The sequence below is a fragment of the Mustela nivalis genome, assembly GCF_964662115.1.
Source record: "Mustela nivalis genome assembly, chromosome: 15".
Lineage (NCBI taxonomy): Eukaryota > Metazoa > Chordata > Mammalia > Carnivora > Mustelidae > Mustela > Mustela nivalis.
The window spans coordinates 29132945-29154597 of NC_139034.1; the positions used below are offsets into that span (position 1 = coordinate 29132945).

A 21653-nucleotide genomic window follows, 5' to 3' on the forward strand; every position below is an offset into this window, starting at 1 on the left:
GCTGCCACAGCCTACTTTCCAAGTCTAGAGAAGAAAGATGCCAATCTTAGCTTGTATTATTAAGGCACAAGTATGAATTTAAAGGTAAATGTTCTGAAATATTTCTGGGAAACATTTTCCTTTGTGGTGTGTGTGTGTGTGTGTGTGTGTGTGTGTGAGAGAGAGAGAGAGAGAGAGAGAGAGAGAGATGGGGGGAGTTGGGTGGGCAGGGAGTGAGGAGAAATTCTCCTCTTCTGATCTTTAGATGTAATTACCTGCAGATATAATTCCTAGAGCTATGGCAACCATCCTGTAACCATGAGGGACAACTCTCAGGATGAAAACCTACAGGCTGTGGATGGCAAAGAGGGAAAGACAGAAAGTACCTGAGTTGGGTGCTTGATGACATCGTTGTGCTTCTGAATTAACCAAGCCTGAAAATGATACCTCCAGAGATAATAAACTTTATTGTTTAAGTTCTATTTAGTTACATATTCTGTTACCTGTTTCTTTATTGTACACTCAGCATAAAATTGAAGAGGCTAAACCCTGGAGGTAGGAGGAAGAGGAGGCTTGATGATAGCACAGCAAAAGAGGACATTAGAGAAAAGTCACTTCTGTTGAGGATTTTAACTTTTATTGGATATGCAGTGTAAACCTCTGCTCCACTCTGGGAAGGCTTCAGTAAATTCCACAGTTTCTTACAAATACTTCTGGTGCTGGTGGGTTGTTCTGGAGGATTTGAACAAAGGTTGAGATCTACATCAAGAATGGTGCCTGATGAAAACAGAGACACCCCTGGGAATAGCAGTACTTCTAGGTTATGTAGGGATTAGAGAGCATATCTGTCAGGCATCTAGAATGAAATAGGACATATGCCATAAAGGATAAATACTATTGTTATTTTATGTTACCAGTATTATTACCTTGCTCCTAACTGGTAGCCAGCATGGAGGTGGAAATTAGAGGCTCATGGGTAGGGCTGTACTTGGGGGCAGACCCAGTAGTAGACTTTGAGAAGAAGCTGTGGGATGAGGGTTGTATGAAGACAGCATGGAACCAAGCATCCCTGGCAGGTGGGCTGTTGGTGCCAGGAAAGTCCAGCAGAGTTTCTGTGATCCTGCAGTTGGAGCAAAAGACTGGATCCTAGCGCTGGAGAGACGGGAAAATGAGGAGTTCTTGTTCCACAGGTGTAGAGTTTCAGTCGAGACAAAAAAGTTCAGGAGATCTGTTGTACAAGAGTGCATGTGTAACACGACTGTCCTGTAGATTTAAAAATGGCTAAGAGGGTAAATTGCATGTTATGTGTTTCTTACTACAATTAAGAGAAGAGAGAGAGAGAGAGAAAAAAAAAGCTAGATCCCAGTTAATAGAATGAAGACCTACAATCCTAGCAGGCTCAAGAGAAGCTTGACTTGTTTGGGTGGGCATTCCCCCAATTTTCCATGATTGGAAAAGAACTGGTCCCAGATCTCAGATTGAGACTGATATTCTACCTTCCATGTGGAAGTCCAGAGTTACAAACATATGTGTGTGTGTATCTCAAAAGTGGTATACATACTCTATGTGTGTATACACCTATACATACAAAATCTCCTTTCTGTGTTTATGTGTGTACATGTATCTCCTTATCTTATCTTATCTTATCTTATCTTACTTAACCTCTCATAAAGAACCTGGAATGTCAACCTAATTTACCCTGACAGCTAATGGGGAGCCCTCAAAGCCGGGGCCTTGCTTTGATCAGTAAGGTGTGACAGGATGGGCCATTGTGTGTTTTTCCACCCACTGTCTTGCTTTCTTCCATTCTGCCATAGGAATGGTGTCTCTGATAGGAGCTATTTCTGCAGGCTTGGTCTCAGAATGTGAAAGCACATGGAGAGCAGAAGCAGAGCTTTATCTGATGTAGTGGGGAACATGCAATAGCAGAGTGAGGAACCTTGGTTGTTACGGGCCAACTCAGGGAGTCATTTGTTACCGTGGGAAAGCCGACTAATAAATCCCAGCACTGGCGCATGGGCAACACACAGGATCAGGAGAACTAATAAGTCATTGCTGTTTTAAGCTACTCCATTTTAGGGTTTTTCTAAGACAACAATGTATAACTGGGGCTTCCCATAAAGAAGGGATGTCAACGAGAATTAAGGCAAGGTCAGATGAGAGGAGAAAATGAATTGAGAAATATTAAAGGGGTGGCTTAGAACTTTCAATCACTAATGATAAAACTTAACCAAAAAGTGGAATTTGTTGATTTAAGGTACTGAGAAGGATTCAGGACTGAAATGCTGTCATAGGTTTCAGTTTCTCTACATCTCTTGGCCCTACCTTCCCCTGGCTGAGTAGGTTCCCTGGACTCTGTATGGTAGATTCTGGCAACCTTGGGGATAGCATCTCCCAGTTCATGTCTCCCCAATTTCAAGTCCAGTAGAGCTTCTTTTTTCATCATACTACGGAAGTATTGAGATCCACTCTGAATAGACTGGCTCAGGTCATAGGTACACCTCTGAGAAAATCCCTTTGGCTGAATGGGGATAGTAATGATTGAAAAAGAGGATACATTGGTTATGGGTCCTTCTATTGAAGCTCAAACAGATTTTTAAGAGGGAAATTAATTCATTCATATAATTAAAAAGAGAGAGAGAAATTCATGGAGTGTTCCAATCTCAGGTGAGGTTTGATTTAGAGCTGAAGAATGTCACCAGAATTTGCCTCTTGACTTTTCAAAAATTATTGCCAGGTGATACTACTTCTTACGGAGGATTTTGAAAACCAAGGAGAAGTGGGTTTGATGATGATCACAGGATCCAATCAAATGTGTTCTTCTTTTTAATTGCTTTCTGCAAACAAACACAGCTATGAGATACTGGTCCTATGAACAAACATGGCTTATAAGATATTGGTTCTGGTGGGGCGCCTGGGTGGCTCAGTGGGTTAAGCCGCTGCCTTCGGCTCAGGTCATGATCTCAGGGTCCTGGGATCGAGTCCCGCATCGGGCTCTCTGCTCAGCAGGGAGCCTGCTTCCCTCTCTCTCTCTGCCTGCCTCTCCATCTACTTGTGATTTCTCTCTGTCAAATAAATAAATAAAATCTTAAAAAAAAAAAAAAGATATTGGTTCTGGTGAATGGAATGGTCATAGATTTGTGTTTAAGTTCATCATTGTTCCAACTTCCCCTAGACAAGAGTGTAAGATGAATCCAGATTGCTTGAACTTGGATCTTCGCTCTTGTACTGATTAGCTGGTGCCTTGGGCAAGTCATTTAACCACTCAGTGTCTCAATGTACTCATCTGTAAAATGGGAAATGACATTATCTACCTATCCTAAAGGGTTGTTGTTAGTAATACATGAAAATCACTTAGAACAATGCTTAGAACATGTTACGTGGTCAATCAATGTACATTATTATTATTCTCATGTCTACAGTAAACAAAGAATCATTTGCAGACTTTTTTTTTTTTCAGATTTACGACCATTTTAGATGGCCAGTGTTGGCTTGGTTTAGATTTATCTCTTGGCAGTGAGTGACTAGAATTGTATCTGCTCATATCCCAGAACACATTCTGACAGCATTTTGCTATGTGTTTTCACTGGCTTCCCATCAGTTACTGGACTGTAGTCTTCCAAGAGCTATACCTCCCTTTATTTGTACTTCTTTGGTATGAAAGAAAATCTAAGTCCAATTAACAGTCTACAAAGGGAACAAAGCAGAGGTGTTTTTTTTTTTTTTTTAAACTACTATATATTTTGCAATCCAGCTTTGAAGAGTAAGGGCAGAGTATTGTCCTCTATCTTTTTATCATCTCATTGCATAATCTTTCTTTCTTTCTTTCTTTCTTTTTGAGGAGCTTAGAAAAACGGAAATTTCAAAGTAAGTGTGATGTTAGCAATTCGTATCATGATGAGTTGTAGGTTACTCATAGCTTCTCCTGGTTATTTTTGTTTGGGTTGTTTTGCGTAGTTGGGGTTGATAGAACAATTGTTCTATGAGTCTGGAATTATCTTGGCTCTGGCTGCCCGCATTCCTAACTGCAGTGTGTCCCTCTGGGAGAGTGGCAGGGATTAAGCTCTGTGGGCACATTATCCACAGCTTTCTCTCTCAGTTTTGGATGCTGTTACATAAGGCTCCATACTGATCAGAAAGAGGGGAAAATGGATGGCGCTGGGGAGACATTTAGTTAAGTTGAAGTACTTTCACAAGCACTGGGGTGTGTAACTTGCATGGGTTTTATCTCCCAGCTAATGGGTGGTGGGGAGAGGGGTATGATGTAGCCTCATTGCTCTGCCAGTCAGCCTTAGTTAGTCAATAGACTTCTTGTACAAATACAAACATTTGCTGGACATGTGAGTGAATTAAATTGCAGGGATGGTTTGGGAGTCAGAAATCTCCTGGGTCACTCTATAGATTTAAACAGCTACCTGAGTCTAAGGTTTCTCTAGGGCAATTCAATTCAAGTTGTTTTTAATCCTAAAGAAGCTTGATGTCCTAAGTGAAGAAACAAAATAATGTAAGTGTGTTATGATGTTCTTGATTTTAATTCAATTTAATATTTTTGAGTAGCCAGCAAGATCTGAGTACTCATAGTATGAAGAAAACATTGGTGTCCAATTTTAGTCTCAAAAACTTGAATTTTTGATCCCTAAATATTAATAATTGTCTTATTAAGTAATTAAAATATGCTGAGCATTGTACTGCCTACTTTAATGGTGTAGGTATTTGTATCTCTACAGTTTAACTTACTGAAGCTTTGAAAGTTTAAGAAACGCTGTGGTCACAAGTCTAGTACGAGCCAGTGATTTTTTTTTTTTCCCTTAAGTAATCTCTAAGACCAAATGGGGCTCAAACTCATGACCTGGAGATTGAGAGCTGCTTGCTCTACCAACTGAGCCAACCAGATGCCCCACAACTCTAGTGAAATATGGGAATTGAACACAGCTCTGTCTATGGCAGTGCTGTCCCATAGAACTTTCTGTGGTAATGTTCTGCATCTCTGTGGTCCATATGGCAGCTACAATGTGGAAGCTACTGAGCATTTGAAGTGAGACTAGTGTAACTGAGGAAATCAGTTTTTAATTTTATTTTAATTAAAATTAAAATTTAATAGCCACATGTAGTGGTTGCTCAGGACATCATATTATCTGGCCTAAAAATGTTCAAGCTGCTGTGATCTCATGTGTAGTACATTTAGGTATCAAAGACAGCAAATGTAAAGAAGTAGTTGGAGAAAAAAAAATTTTATCAAAATCAAAATCATTTATTATTATTATTTTAAAAAGTTTTATCTGGGTTTAGTGGACCCCCCAAAAAAGTCATTTAAATTGCAGTATTTAAAGGGAGGTAGACCCCAAAGTTAAATGACTTATAAAATTTAGGCAGGAAAAACTTCTTTGGAGAATTTCTATTATATATTTTGCTTAGTGATTATTAACATATTGACAATGTTGATTATAAGGGACATAGCAATTTGAAGAGGAAAAAAATGTTCCTGGAACTGTACTCTTCCTGCAAGAGTCAGATCTCTAGGCATTTTCCAATCTAGGGAATCACAAATTCCCCAAGTATCAGGGACAGAGTAATATATTTACAATCAAACTAACCAAACTTTTTTTTTTTATTAAATATTCTATTTATTTATTTGAGAGGCAGAGAACACAAGCAGGGGGAGTAGCAGAGGCAGAGAGAGAAGGAGACGCCCCACTAAGTGGGTAGCCTGTGGGACTTGATTCAGGAACTCCAGGATCATGACCTGAGCCGAAGGCAGATGTTTAACTGACTGAGCCACCCAGGCGCCCATAACCATGCTTTTTTGCTTTCTACTTTCAGATGTCTCCTGCCTCCAGTTATCTTGTTTTTCATAAAAGGTTTTAGAGCTGAATATGTACAAATCAGCATCTTTAATGCTCAATATTCATAAACAGACTACATCTCCAACAAACCAGTGACATATAAACAACACATAGATGCCTACTTAGTAGAGCTCTAGATGATAACGCCTTTTTTGTCTGACCTCTGGATTTACGTTTCGTTGGGCTAGGTTTTCTCCCACTCTGCCAATTTTACAGTCAATTCTCTTTTCTGTAAAGACTAGTTTTCTTGCACTAGTTCAATTCATCATTTCTTAGTAATGAGCCTACCTAGATTTACTTTCTTTTTCTTTCAATTGACTACAGCTTTACTGTCTTGTGGAAACCCCTTTGAACGAGATCCAGGGAGAATTTCCATGTGTGCAGGCCAGAAGGGGCAACATGGTTCTCAGGGGCAAGGGTCCTGCAGGACACAGGTACTCAGCCAGTCCCTGCAGATGGCCTGGCTGTAGGTTATGGAACTATTCCTGGCTCCATCCCTCTCTGTGTCCACCCTCAGAAAAACAAATCACAGATGTGAGCACTGGAATCAGATTGCCTGGACCCTATCTCCTCCTGACCATGCAGGGGTTACTATACATTTTTTGGCCTCATGCTCTTTATCTATAAAATGGGACAGAAATAGTTTCTATCTGATAATATTGTCATGAGGATTAAATGAAAGTGATCCAAGTAAGGGTTTAGCATACTTCCTGGAATTGTTATTTATTATTGTTATTACTGGTTATTACTATTTAAAGACCATAATCCCCCTCCTTACTATGGTGTGATTTCTTTTTTTATGCCATGAAGAAAAATTTTTATGTTTTCTCCTCCAGTTGGTCAGTTTCAAGTTTTTTCTTTACTCCGGTTTCTGTATTTATTCATCCATCTAACATTTACAGAAGCCCCATAAAGGGCCAGGTACCATCTTAGGGATGGGGACAGAATATGGAGTGAGCCACATTTCCTCCAGGTCCTCATATTTACTAGAGGAGATAACACAAAAACAGACACCATTCACATGGTTTAATAAAGTCATTCACACCTTAATGTGAGGAACTATTCCTTATCTGAGATGAATACTTGAGAGTGAAAACTGTGACTTGGGGTGACTGAGTGGCCTACAGCGTTTGAGAGAGAGCAGATCTGGCATGCTGGACACAGTGGGGGCTTCTGGAAGGTCAGAAGGTCTATGAAGGACTGGACACCAGTGGAAAAAAGTCAGAACGCTCAGCTCCAATTACGATTATTTACCATCTTTGGATTTCTCATTTACAAAATAATGAGAAATAGAAAGGACAGATGATCTCAGGGACTCAGAGAATTACACCTGTAGGAGAAGCCTGGAGATCATCCAGTCCAACCTGCTTCTCTTATAGGTAAGGAGCTTGTGACTTAAGAGAGTCAAAATAACTTGTTCCAGGACATATAGCTTGTTATTTAAAGAATTGGAAGTCACTAAGCTTCTGAGACAGGGCTCCTCTCTAGGATATCATTTGGTTCTATAGCTGGGATATTATAAACTTATAATTAAGGTCCAGGATCATGACCTTGAGATATGGAGAGGTCCTTAAGTATATTTGGAATTATTGAATCATGCTTTTTATAACTACAGTATGCTCACTGCGATTTTAACATTAAGTTTATTTTACCACATTCTGATTATTTGAGAATTGTACTGGAAGTGTAATGTATAGGTCTTGGGTCCATGGGCCCATCATTACAAAATAAAGCCACTTTATTTGTATTATCTGCATTATTATGTAGGAGTGCTCACTGGCCAGATCCTGGCCACCCCCCTCCATGTGTTTCCATTATTTCTGAGAGTTCTCAAGTTCTTCCTCTCTGACTTCTCACCTTACTGCCACAATGCTGTGTCTGCTGCTAACTTTTGAACCAGAGCCTCAGGCTCCACCTGCCCCAGAAAGAGATAGAGATGATCATTCCAACTGTGTTCTCAGGGGGATTAGAGATGATTTACGTAAATGCCTGGCATGCAGAAGTATTCAGTAAATGTAGACTCTTAGTATTTTAAATTTCTTTACCACCAGAGTTTCTAGAAGCACAGCTAGGTGGTTGAGTTGATGAATTTCAGTGTTATTTTCTTCAATTTTCTGTATTCACTCTTTGCTTTAGGTGCTCTTAACAGAGTAGTGCAATATAGTTAAACATGATTATGAGAGAATGAAGTTCATTCATTCATTCACTCATTCAGAAAACATGCATGAGATTCAATTATTCTAGGCTGGGGAACACAAACATGAGGTGACCATGAGAGAGAAGACTACACAAATTATAGCAATACAAAACAGTATGTAAATTCCTCTGAGTTTCAGGGAGGAAGATATCACTCCTGGTTGGAAAGACAGTGAACAACTAGTATTAATGGAGCAGTTTCAGAGCACTTCCACATGCATTTTAGAACTTGATTCTCACAAAAACCCTGGGATCAGAACTCTCATTTGCAGATGAGAAGACAATTCAGATAGAGTGGCTTACCTGGGCTTGCTCTGGTAGGAAGTCAGCCCTAGGGTCTGACTGTTCAGGTTCTGAAGTTCTCTCCACTGCATCATACTGGGAAGGCTTCACAGAGAAGTGACTTCATGGACTAAGCATTTAAAGAGGGACCACTTTTGACAGGGAGAGGGCCAGGGCTTTTTAGGTAAATCAAACAGCAAAGATGTGAAGGCTCAAAAGGCTAAGATATATTTTGGAAAGGGTGAGTAGAACAGGTTAGCTGAAGCATAGTTATTTGTAGAGGAGTCAGAGATAAGAAAAGTACACTGCACTGTGGCTGGATCACACATGATCTGAACTACCAGACTAAGGAGTTTAGAAATGATTTGACAGACAATGGTATAGGGGAAGGAGTGTGCTGAATACAGGGAGAATTAGGTAGATCTGGGGGTGGTGAGTCAGATTATGTGGGGAAGCTGGAGGAAGGAGGGGAACCAGTTAGGAGGCAGTGTCAAGGTAGACTTGTGGGTGGCACGGGCAGAAGAGCCAGATCTAAGAAGCACTGAATGATGTCTTAACATGATGACTAGGTGTGGGAGTTGAGAAAGAGGCAAGGAGTAAAGATGGCTCTCAGCTTTGAGTGGCATCCCTAGGAGAATGGTAATGCCATTCTCCTAGGGATTCCAGGAGAATGTTGGCCAACAGAGTACACCAAATATGCCAACAGAGTTGGTGTATTTACCCGAGGAGCTGACTTTGAAGGAAAAATCACGAGCTTCCTTTTGGTTCTGCTGTGTTTGTGTTGCATTCAGTGTATTGTCGCCTGATTATCCACTGAGAAGGTGGGTGGTGAGTCAGAAGAAGAAGAGTTTGACTGACTTCCCAGGCAGAGGGCTCTTCCTTCCTGTCTCTGTTCTGCTCCCCACTCCCCTTATTGTATCTGATGACAGCAATGCCTGCTATGTGGTAAACACTCAAAATAAGTCTGGAAAAGAAATCCACGTAGAAGACTTGTGGGGAAAAGTTTTAGGGCAAGGGAGATTAGGGTGAGGGAAAAGAGATGGCTGCTAACAATGGGAAACACCAAATTTGTGTCACTGGGTATAGTGATTTCCCAGAGGTTAAGAACTCCAAGGCGTGGTGGCAGCTGCAAGTGGCAGAAATCTGGTGGAGTTAAGAATATGGAGTGAAGGGGTGCCTGGGTGGCTGAGTGGGTTAAGCCTCTGCCTTTGGCTCAGGACATGATCCCAGGTCCTGGTATGGAGCCCCACATTGGACTCTCTGCTCAGCAAGGAGCCAGCTTCCTCCTCCTCTCTCTCTCTCTCTCTCTGCCTGCCTCTCTGCCTACTTGTGATCACTGTCTGTCAAATAAATAAATAAAATCTTAAAAAAAAAAAAAAAAAAGAATATGGAGCGAAGAGAGACTCTGGGGCCAGCATGTCATGTTTAAGTTGCTGGGGATCATGGCAAAGAGTAAAAATGACTGAGTTAGACCCAGGCAAGAGAGGCCCCTGCTCTGGACCCTGCCTTTTAAAGGACCTCACTCTGTCTCTCTTCTGTATCCCCCCTTGTACTAACCAGTTCATGGGGCTAAGAGGTCATGCTCACTGCTTCTAGATCCAGCTCTGAGTACCAGAGCCCTGGGATGCCCTGCTCAAATGCACAAGCCTGCATCCAGGAGCTACCCAGGTCCCTATCCTGGGTCTGTCCTGGTAGAGATACACAGTGCCACTACTTTGCACACTCCAGGCCTGAACAATGGCCAAGGATCATCCCTAGAGGTGAGTAGGGGGATGTAAATAAAATTTTGGGGGTAAGTGGCAGAACCTGAACTTCGCGGGTAGGGAGATGCACATGTGTGCTATTCCCGTGTGGGATGGAGCCAGGAGATGCAAAAGAAGGAAACAAAAATGGGGGTTGGCGGGTGGGGGAGGGTTGGTTTCCAGCCCTATTTGCATGCTCACATTCCAAAGCAGAAGTCCAAGGAGTCAGGGAATTTAAATTCAAGCCCAGACTTCCAGGTTGTAGAGAAAGTGCATTTGTCAATGTCAAATGTTAGATTATATTTTATTTAATTCTGTAAGTTTAATTCACACCTTCTCAATATTTATTTATTTATTTATTTATTTATTTTCAGGACCCAACACGGGTCCTGAACTCATGACCCTGAGATCCAGACCTGAGCTGAATTTGAGAGTTGGACACTCAACTGATTAAGCCACCCAGGTGCCCCTATATCTTCTCAATATTTAGATGTACTATGTAGACCTCCATTTGTGATCCTATCCTCATATGTTAGGGGTCTTCAGAGTCAGCAGGTTATAAAGATCTCCCCATTGTGAGTCTTGAGCTTCCTTCCCCTTTCTTGACAACCACTACACTTTTGGGGTGATAACTTGTCTGGAGGCAGAAACCAGGCTGTCTTGTTTACAAATAGATCCTAGTGTTAGCACAATGACTGACACATGGTACATGCTCACTAAATATGTTTAAAACTCTAAAATGATGAAAGACTTACACGTTTGATGATAGCAAAAAGGGTGGAAAGAAGTGATGGAAGAGGGTAAAGTAACCTTTAAAGAGAATGCCTTGCTAAATTATAATAGAAATAGAGCAGCAGTCTGGAAGTTTCTCTTGCAGTCAGTCAGGAAGACTGGCTAATACACACTGCTGTTGCCTTAAGAACTAAAGTTGGAGTTTCTATTCATTCTAAATTTTAGGTGTGTGCTATGGTTGTTTCCCTTCAAATGAGTGGTTAGATCTGGATCAGATATTATAACATGAGGGCCTGGAATTCTCAAGGGACTGATGCACTGAAGTGCATTTAAAAATGCAAACTGACGGGGCACCTGGGTGGCTCAGTGGGTTAAAGCCTCTGCTTTCGGCTCGGGTCATGATCCCGGAGTCCGGGGATTGAGCCCCGCGTCGGGCTCTCTGCTCGGCTGGGAGCCTGCTTCCTTCTCTCTCTCTGCCTGCCTCTCTGCCTGCTTGTGATCTCTGCCTGCTTGTGATCTCTGCCTGTCAAATAAATAAATAAAATCTTGAAAAAAAAATGCAAACTGACATTTAAAAATGAAGAGAAAACACAGCCTTTTGGTTTCCTATGAAAAACTGGACCTTGGCAGTGGTCTGAAGTCTTTAAATGGGCCTGTGTAGGCCACATCCTACCACTCACAAAACAAATGCCACGGCCATTGTAAGGCCTCTGAATTCATGACACCTGGACTGCGGGGTCTTTAAGGGCCCCTTGCTTCGGAAAAATGTCTTCTTTAACCTCTTTAGGGTTATATTTCTACCAACCTTTGAATTACCTCAGTATCATTTGAATTGTACTATAATGTTGCATACCTGCTTATATCTGCCATAGATGCTGAAACTGATTATCTCACATATAATCAAAGAAACCCAACTGCTCCAGAAAGCCACTTTCTGTTAGTGTTACTGATCGAAATTTCCTGTCATTAGTCCTCCGATGACCGGAAGGGAAGGTACTAGATCGGAGAGTCTGCAGATGAGAATTTGCTTCCTGAAGGCTGAGAAGATTATGTGTGGTGATGGAACAAGAGGGGTTAGGGACACGGAAACGCAGGAATTGCCAGTGTGAAGGTTGCAGAACCGGGTTTGGGAGGATGATGAAGAAACCGAGAAACAATGCTACAGCGCTGATTTGTTCAAGTATTTACTGAATATTCACAACGTGCCAAGAACTGTTTTGACGCGAGGAATTCAGCAATAAACCAACAAAAGTCCCTGCTCTCACTGAGCTTAATTCCATTGCAGTAAGCCAGGTCGCATATACAAACACATCGCAAATCTACATGTCAGATGGAAATAATTACTATTTATAAAACCAAAGCAGAGCAAGAGAACAACGAATGAGGGTGGCTGCTATTCCAGGAGACCCCAAAGAAGCAAAAAAGCGAAGCACAAACCGTCGATTGGTTTCTAATTTTCTAGGCTACTGGGAGCAAGATCCACCTCCCAGGAAGCCCCGCCCCTCCCTCCCAATAGGGCGCAAGGTGCCATCTCCTGGAGAGCCCCTCCCACTTCTCCGCCCAGGGGCTGCCTTGGGGGCGGAGCTTCGCGCCCGGGCGCACCGAGCGCCCCGCACTAAAAGCCGCGCGCGCAGAGTTCCCGGCATTCTTCCCGTTCTGTCAAGGCCAGGAGAATTAACCCCACTGGTACCTGGCATGCTGGGAACTGTAGTTTTTGCCCGCAGCTCCGCGTCTCAGGGGACAGTGAAAGCCGCTCGATCCGGCTCCATTCCTGGCACATGACTTGCATCCTCCAGAGATTTTGGGGAGGCCCTAGGGGAGGTGGGGGTCATCCCGAGAACAGTCGGGTGGCATCCAGGCGAGGAGGGCCGTCCCGGCCACGTGACTCCAGCAGGCCCGGCGCGCGCGACTCTTCACGGCTATTCCCGCCCCGCCCCGCCCGGCAGTAGGCCTGCGCCTCCCCCGGCGCTGCTGCCACCTCGCGCTCGGAGGCGTCACGGAACGTGCTCTCCTCTCCCCCTCCCCCTCCCATTCCCTCCTGCCCTCCCCCCCCTCCCCCTCCCGCGCCGAGACTCGCCGCCGCCGCCGCAGCCGCAGGAGTAGCCGCCGCCGGAGCCGCGCGCAGCCATGGCCGAGAACCCGGGCTTGGAGAACCACCGCATCAAGAGCTTTAAGAACAAGGGCCGCGATGTGGAAGTGAGTGTGCTTCCGTGGTCTGGGCCCGCCCGGCTCTCCCGCCTGGCCGCGGCGGCCCCACGGCGGCGGGGAGGGGCGGGGGACCGGCGCCGGGCTGGTTCTCGCCGGCTCGCGGTGGGTCGGAGTTGGCCGCCGCCTCCCGTCACCGCGGCCGCGGGCTGGGCAGAGCGGGCGACGGGACCGCGGGCCGGGCTGCAGCCACCCTCCGGAACTGCCGGCACAGGGACCGGGAAATGCCGGGGTTTTCGGCCCCGTCACGCGGGCGCGGCCTGCTGTCGGCAAGGAAGGGATGTGGAACTGAGGCGGGGTCCGCGGGCCGGGGCCTCGCGGGCCGGGGATGCTGCCGCCCCAGTCCGTCGACCGCACCGCGGAGGGGCCGGCCGCGACTTGCGCCGGCCGCCCGTGCAGCCTCCCGCCCGGCGCGGCCCCCTCGGTGTCTCCCGCGCTGCCGCACATGGAGCCGGGCTGTGCGGGTCCCCGCGCGTATCTCCTGCGAGCCGGGCCCAGGCGGGCGGTGGCGGCCCGCCGAGGGGGGTGGGGACCAGCCGGGTAACTGACTAGTTTGAGGGTGGTGGATGGGGGAGGGTAGGATGCGCCAGGACCATTTTCTCATATTCCAGTACTGTCCTTTGGACCAGTCTTGATAAGCTATTCCAGCTTATACTCCTGTTACTGTTGGCATTTGGAGCAAGCCGAAGGTGGACAATAGTTTACCATCTATTGTGTTGAGGCTTTGGAAGAGACGTTGTTCGACCTCCGCGCACAGGACCTGTTTTCTTAGCCGTTCTTGTAGTGGGATTGTGCATGGGATAATAATTTCTTTGACATATTCTACCGGAATAAATTGGATACATAGCTTCTTACGGCCTTGTATATATCTCTTTCTTCAAGCCGGTACAATTTCCATGTGGTTGCAAAACTGTAAACATCTTGGTCACTTAGTTCGTTGCTACTCAGCATGTTGCCATTGTTTCATTAAGGTGACATTAGCAGGTACTATTTGCAAACTCGGCTTATTGTAGCAGCGCTAGAGGTCTCTCTGCAGCTACTGAAAGCAATGTAGTATACAGCACAAACTTCCCTGGGACTCTGACCTCTGGAATTGTTAGGGAGAACGTGGTTTTAAGTCCACAGCGTCCTTTTTTAATACTAGGTGACATGATTTGCAATTTTGCAATTCTTGATAAAGGGCCAGTGTAACTAAGAAGTGTGCATTTTTCCTGTTTTAGAGAAGGTGGTGGAGAAACTGTCCGTTTTCTGTTTTGTAGAGAAACAGACAAAACCCAGACGATTTTTCAGAGCTACAAAATTAAATGCTAATTGGGAAAAACCCAAGGAATTCCCATTTGAATAACACAAAAGTCATCTCTCTCTATTCTGGTCATGGTTAAATTTCTTTTGGGAGAAGTATTTCTAAGCAAAAGTGAAACTTAGGAATGGCAACAAGAACATTTTGGAACTGCCTCCTTTTAGTGGTCCACTTGATGATAGTTAATTTTGAACTTTTCCCATCAGTAATTGTTTTTGAAGCTTACCACTATTATAAAGAAAAACTTACATAGTTTGAAAAATACTCATATTGTTTGTACCAAAGAACTAATAACATTGTTTCCTCTCTTAGATATTGGTACAGGTTTTTGTTTTAATACTTGCCTATATTATTGTGTTCTGGGAGCTCAGTGCTACCCGGTAAGGACTCCTGCACTTAATAGGTATGCAATAAATATTTGCTGATGATCAGAATGTAATTAATGACTTCTGTATGCATGAGAAATAGAGGCATTCCTGCCAAGCCTTTTAGCCTGAAAATAGTGGTCATAATATTACATTTCCCAGGATACATTAAGGTAACTAAGGCATGAAATAGCAGACATTCAAATGGTAGTTCTAAGGGGCGGACACTACGCTAAGAATTTCATGAGACTTCATTTAATCCTTATAAGAACTTTATGAACTAGGTATAGCATTATTCCTACTTTACAGGAGGAAGGTACTTTAGGGGAGGAAATGTGAGCGTGCTTATGTAGCATGTACAATTTCATGAAGTGGGTATGAGCATTCATTCACTAATTGTCAATTGGATGTCTAACTGTTGGGTCTTGGGCATGCAAAAGAATAAAATTCAGCCTGTACCTCAAGGAGTTTACAGTTCGGTGGGATAATAAAAAAGTAAACTGATAATTACAATGTAGTACATCAATAAGTATATTCTGAGAAAATTCTAACTTGGGCTGAGCAGTCAGGTGGGGGATGTTCTGGTTGATTTCTAGTGGGTGAATTAGAGTAAGCTGATCCTGAAAGATGAAAGAAAGTTGTCCGGGTAAAATGTAGGAAAAGGGAGGGCACAAGGAAGGGGCATTGCAGGCTTGTGGGAGGAGTAATTCAGCAGTCCTGAGAGAATGCAGTAGGACTGCTGAGAGAGAAGGGAATATGACTAAAGGGTAAACTGGGGTCAAATGTGGTAAGTAAGTGTCTCTGTTGTGGATTTAGGTATAACCAGGACTAGACACTGTCTCTAACTTAGTTTTATCCTTTAGCAACTGTGTTAAATCAGAAACTTACACAACAGTTTAGCTTTGTGACTTAAATAGTTGTGATTATCAGGCTATTTCAAGACAGTGAGATGCACTTTGATGAGATGTGATTCCTACTTTTTCATGTGTAGAATAGACAAAAGATAAAACATAAAATATACAACCAGCTGATACATAAATAAGGTGCTATGTGCAAGTATAAAATAATATTTTCTAAAGAAAATAAAAGTAAAGAGGAAATTGTGTATGGAGAGAGGGTGGAGGAAGAGCATAATTTTAGAGTAAAGAATGGCTTCATAGAAAAGAGGTTGGTGAATTTTATAGGAAGTGTGTGCTAAACTTGAACAGGGCAAGAAGAAATTTGTGAATGAAAACTCAGGTGAGAAAGAGGAAGGAATAGTTTAGGGAGTGAAGAGATGAGACTTCCATATAGCCCATGGTGGTCTGAGAAATATGTCTTAGCAAAGAGTTGCTTGGACACTTACTGACAGAGAGATCTGAAGGAATTTATTCCAGAGTAGAGTTAGAAGTTACAACATGATTAGAGCAATTGGAAAAGGTGACTGGCAGTAATATCTAAAATTAGTTCTCGAGGAATAATGCTCTCATCCCATATGTAAGGAGGAATTTTCAAAAAAGTTGAGATTGGGAATGATCATAACATCCAAATAGGATTTGAACTTCTCCTCCTCCTCCTCCTCTTCTTCCTTTTTCTTCCTAAAACTCAAGCAGAGAAAAGGGATAAAATGTGTCCTAAGATCTGTAGGTATAGATAAGGGAGGGAGTAATTTCTACAGGTATCAGTTTGGAGCTTGAGTAGGGGGAATGGATTTTGTAGCTAAAAACTAGGGAATAGTTTGTGAAAAGGAAATTCTTAATTATCTTTATGTGCTTTGGAATGTGTGTTTTAATAGCAGTTCTTTTTATGTAAGGCATTGTTCTTGGACTTTTTCCCCTTTTACGAAAGTATTTAAAACTTTCCAATCTACTTACAGAAAAGTGCACAAAGTGGAAATATTCCATTTAATGAATAGCTATAAAACATTCTGGTAATTGCCACCCAGGTCAACTTTGCTTTTTCTTGCCCCTGTATGCCTCAAGAATGTAATATTTTTAATCAGTAACAATAACTAATAACAATTATTTATAAAAATCTTAACATTTATTGTTTGCAGTGTACCTGTACCAAGTATTTTATGTGGGTTATTTAGTCTTCACAACAATCCTGAGAAGTATGTACTGTTATTATCCACATTCACTGCTGAGGAAGCTGGAGGCCTATGATTCTTAAGTAACTAGCCCTACGTCATGGCTGAGGGGGTATAAGTGGCAGGACCTAGGCTTCTAGTTAAGCAGTATGACACTAACACCAGAACTCTTGCTTATGTTTCTTTGCCATCTCTCCACTGCGTGGAGCCTTAGACCTGACTTGTATGAAATACATCTGAAACTTAATTAATGGGAAAAATATTTAAGAAATCTTGGCTATTTCACAGAAGCTCCTGTCTTGGTGTTTTAGAACCTTGCTAATAAAAATTTTTGATATCTTAATTATCATTTGGTTTATTTGCCTTTTTCTTTCCTTTTTACTATTACAAATTTTCCTTATTAGTAAGGAGCTAGTTAGTTGGTTTCACCAAGGATGTAACAACCCGTATCCTTGGGCTTAACACTTAAACTTTATGCTTAAGTTTCTAATGCTGGGGATAATACACATTTTCTCATCTGCAAATTTGACCAGCATTACCAGACTTGCTTTTTTTTCTGGAGGCTCTGTTGCTAAATGGTACTACCTAATTGCTCAAGCTTGAAACTTATCCTTGACTCCCTTCTCTTTTACCTTCCTTCACTTTTTTGTACTGGTCAATTATCTGAAGAGCCCTCATAATTTTACCTTTGATATTGACCTTATTTGCTATAGCTACACTAGTTTGGGCCGCTGTCTGAGCACCTGTATTAAATATGATAGTGCACCTGGTTTCCCTGTCACCAGTATCTTCCCTTCCCATTGTATCTTGTGGGTTGATCTTTCTGAAAAGTTTTCTTGTGTTGCTCTTTTGGTAAGGTCATTCCCAATGCCTTTGGCATAAAATTAAAAGTCCTTCAGATGCCACACATAATTCCTTTTTCCCAGCTGTGATTAAAGACTTGAGATGGCAGAGTAACCGTATGATTTCCTCTCCATGCCTCTGCACACGCTATTCTCTGTATACCTTCTTTTATTGTCTATTTAGTGGGGCTCACTCTAGCAAAGTCATGCTTCACTCAGACTCCTTTCTATATCTCTGGAACACAAAGATTATAATTCTGCCATACCATGTCATCCTAGTTAAAAAAAAAAAACCCCAAAAACCAAAAACAACCCTTCAGAAGTTCTCTATAGGGCCTTTCCTGACTGACCAATAACATACTTAGTACTGTTATTTTCTAGTCTTTTCCGTCTCTCTAAAACTTTCTTCAGTGAACTTTCCTTTACCTCTTTGGGATAAATTGCTGTGATCTACAACAACTTTTGCGTGTGTGTGTGTATAGCTGTTAAAGTATGTGGGCTCTGGGGAGGTGGGTGTGGGTATGGGGTAATTGGATGATGTTCATTAAGGAGGGCACCTGATGGAATGAGTACTCGGTGTTATGTGCAACTGATGAATCACTAAATTCTACCCCTGCAACTGATAATCCACTATATGTTAACTAAATTGAATTTAAATAAAAAAATTTTTTTAAAAGAAGTATGCGGACTCTGTAAAGAATCTCATTGAGGGTAGAGAGCTTGGGCTGTGAGTGAGTGGTCATTTAATGACCAGTTTTAAAAATTCAATAAATACTCTTGAGAAGAGAGACTAGATAATATACCTAAGAACACTGTACATTTGGGAGTGAGTGGTACACTGTGATTCTAGGACATCAATAATTTCTTTTGGTGTTGACTCCATGGCATTGATATTGTTGCCTAGCCCTCCTCTGACAGTCTGTTCTGCTGTATTTTTGTAACATGAACTAATTCATACTTGAATGCTGAAGAGGAATTGAAGAATTCATGTTGGTTCATATTTGTTTTTTGAGTTTATTTTTACCAGCACATTAACTGTTTAGCACTCCCGAGTAACCGCACTTGAACATAAACATGTGAAGTACAGAACATTGTTGAACACAGCAAGTCCAACAGTATGCATATGGCCCTTCACCCATATTCTGCCTCTAGGCTCCATTTAACCCGGAATTCTGTCTTAAAGATGCTTATTGCCCTAACCACCTTGATGTATTACCCTCTTTTTTCTTAATTTTGCAGACCATGAGGTTTTTCAGGAATCTATGTATCACACAGCATAGAGGTTATAATTATCTTTTCCTGAATTCACTAATGGCACAGAATCTCTCCTTGTTCTTCTGCCTCATTGATTACTTCTTTTTGGTTGATTCTACCAACTTTTCGCCCTCCCTATTGAGTGTACGCATGTTTTAGGATTCTGTTTGTGACTCTCTTAGCTATAGGTAACTTTTCTTGCCCACATCAAGCAGCTCCCTTAGTTTTAACTATCATTTCAGTGTGGGGGACTTAAATCTATTTTAAGCATCTGTTGGAAATTAATCAATCACATGAACATCACATCAGCTCCTTAAGCTCAAAGCGATTAAAACTATGTTCTGCCTTTTCTTTCTTTCTTTCTTTCTTTTTTTTTTTTTTTTTTCTGTTTATGGCATTATCGTCACCCTCACTGTGACCTGAACTTGAAACTTGAGAGGCTTCTTGGACTCCTTCCTCATCTTCCACATTCAGTCAGATGCCAGTCATGTAGCTTGAATCTCTGTGCTGTCTCTGGATTTTGGCTCTGCCTCTCTATTCACTGCCTCCAGCCCACTTTTGGGCTTCATACTTATCATCTGGCAATTTAAAAGTTACCCCCAAAGTAGTGGTCTTTCTTTAGTCCATGAGATCTTTCAGGGAGTCTGATAACTGATTATTTTTCCAGGTTCAACTTTACTTCCCCTCTCTCCCTGCCCCTTTAAGCTCTAGCAACACTGAACTTCTTATATGCTTATACATAATCTGGAATCCTGCCCTCCCCTGCTTGCCAATGCTATTTCTATTCTCAGGGCAGTCCTGCTGACTGGAATATCCTGCCCTGCCTCCTGTTGCCTGGCTAATTCCTACCCCTCTCTAAATACTCGACTCTGGGTTTAGCTCTTAGCTTTTTGGATCTCTCATCTTCCCAAGTTGAGTTAGGTACCATTCTTCGCTCCTGAATATATATCTTTCTCATTGCAGTTACGATAATGTATTTCAATTATGTTGTCTCTCTTTCTCCTACTAGATTATGAACTTTTTGAGTACATAGACTCTATATCTTCTTTGCCTACTTCTTAGTACAGTGGCTGGAACAAAATAAGCACTAAAATATTTCTTGAAAGACTATATCTATACTAGGTACCACCAGTACAATAATTTCCTTAGAATACATTTTTGAACCAATGCTTTTAATCTTTTAGTGCCTTTTCCTATTGCTTTCCAAATCAAGTTCAAACTTTTATTATAATAGGTAAAGTGTTGGGAGGTTAAGACACATGCATACTGAAATAATTTTAATTTTTTTTCTTAATTTTTTATTTTCTTTTATTTTTTAAAGATTTATTTATTTTAGAGAGAGCATGTGAGCAAGTTGGGGAGGGGCAGAGGGAGAGAGAGACCCAAGCAGATTTCACACAGAGGGTAGAACCCAACTTGGGACTCAATCCCCAGACCCCACGGTTACAACCTGAGCCGAAACCAATAATCAGACACTTAACTGACTGTACCACCCAGGTGCTCCTCTTATTTTTTAATCATAAAAATATCCCAATATGTAGTAAGGTAGAGAGAATAGTATAATTCCATATGCATATCACTTGAATTTAATAAGTAACAGTTTGCTCTTTGTTTCACCTTTTGTTCCATCTGTATATATAATAGACATCATGACATTTTGCTCCTGAAGACTTAAGGCTACTTCTCTAAAAATAATGCATTCTTAAATAAATACCATATCACGCTGACACAATAATTTCCTAATAACCTCTAATCTAGTCTATATTTTAAATTCCCAATTGTCCCTTACTCTTTTTTCCTTAACATTTGGTCATTAGAACCAGGATTAAACAAGGTCAGATCACATTTGGTTGTTTCCTAGGTCTTCTTTAATCTAGAATAGGCTCCTCCCCCCATTTTTTTATTGTAGTAAAATATACATAACAGAATTTACTATTTTAAGTGTACAGTTCTGTAGCATTAAGTGCATTCACACTGTGGTGTAATGATCATCACTATTCCATCTACAGAACTATTTCATCTTTCCTAACTGAAATTCTGACCTCATTAAATAGTAACTCTGCATTCCCTCTTTCCCCAGTTCCTAGCAACCTTCCTTCTACTTTGTCTTTTTTAATTTGACTATTTTAGGAACCTCACATAAGTCGAATCATGCAATATCTGTCCTTTTGTGACTGGTTTATTTCTCTCAGCATGTCTTCGGGGTTCATCCATGTTGTAGCATGTGTCAGAATTTCATTTCTTTGTATGGCTGAATAATATTCAGTTGTATGTAGGTACCTCATTTTGTCCATTCATCCCCTGGTGGACTTAGGTTGGTTGGCTGTTGTCCCTCACCATTTTATAAATGCTGTTGATTTGTTGAAGAAATCAGGTCAGTTTTCTTTTATTAGGTTGAACCACATGAAATTTTCATTTTTGAGTCAAGTTATCAGTCAAATATCAGCAATTTCATATGATTCAACCTAATAAACTGTCCTAATTACTGGATATGTCTGTTTCTTTGTGATATTGCTTAACTTGTTCCTCCTATTTCTTACCACCCTCTGGATTTTCTGTAAACTGGAGGTTAGCTTCAGAGGCATGATTGTCTTTGGTTTAAGCATTTTTTATTAAAAAAAAAAAGAAAACTTCCATTGGTGATGCTGTGTACTTCAGACTATATCCCTACAGTGATACTAAGATCAGTGAGAGGGTTCAGATAATAAAGAATAGATAAAGATAAATTAGATAAAGATAGTTCAGATAAAGACTAGGGATGCCTGGGTGATAAATTTAATAAGTTGGTTAAGTGTCCAACTCTTGATTTCAGCTCAAGTCATGATCTCAGGTGAGATGGAGCCCA

The 21653-nt window shown here is 41.7% G+C and overlaps 2 protein-coding genes across 3 annotated transcripts in view; one reads left to right on the plus strand and one right to left on the minus strand.

Moving 5' to 3' along the window:
• Positions 1-477: 477 nt before the first annotated feature.
• Positions 478-12615, minus strand: LOC309849230 (uncharacterized protein; the record flags this gene model as incomplete). 2 transcript variants are annotated; one of them, XM_082701574.1, is made up of 4 exons in its annotated part: positions 478-756; positions 906-1207; positions 2305-2500; positions 12465-12563. In XM_082701574.1, the coding sequence occupies 3 exons, from the start codon at positions 12561-12563 to the stop codon at positions 942-944; spliced, it is 561 nt and encodes a 186-aa protein (XP_082557700.1). In that variant the 3' UTR covers positions 478-756; positions 906-941. The 2 variants fall into 2 exon arrangements, 1 of the variants encoding a protein (XP_082557700.1); XR_014303598.1 differs by lacking the exons at positions 478-756; positions 2305-2500 and having other exon boundaries at positions 12465-12615.
• Positions 12352-21653, plus strand: part of KPNA3 (karyopherin subunit alpha 3) — a 102271-nt gene continuing 92969 nt past the window's right edge. Inside the window, exon 1 of the mRNA XM_082701544.1 lies at positions 12352-12970. Within this exon, the coding sequence (XP_082557670.1) occupies positions 12902-12970 (69 nt within the window). The 5' untranslated portion in view covers positions 12352-12901. The remainder of the gene's footprint in view (positions 12971-21653) is intronic.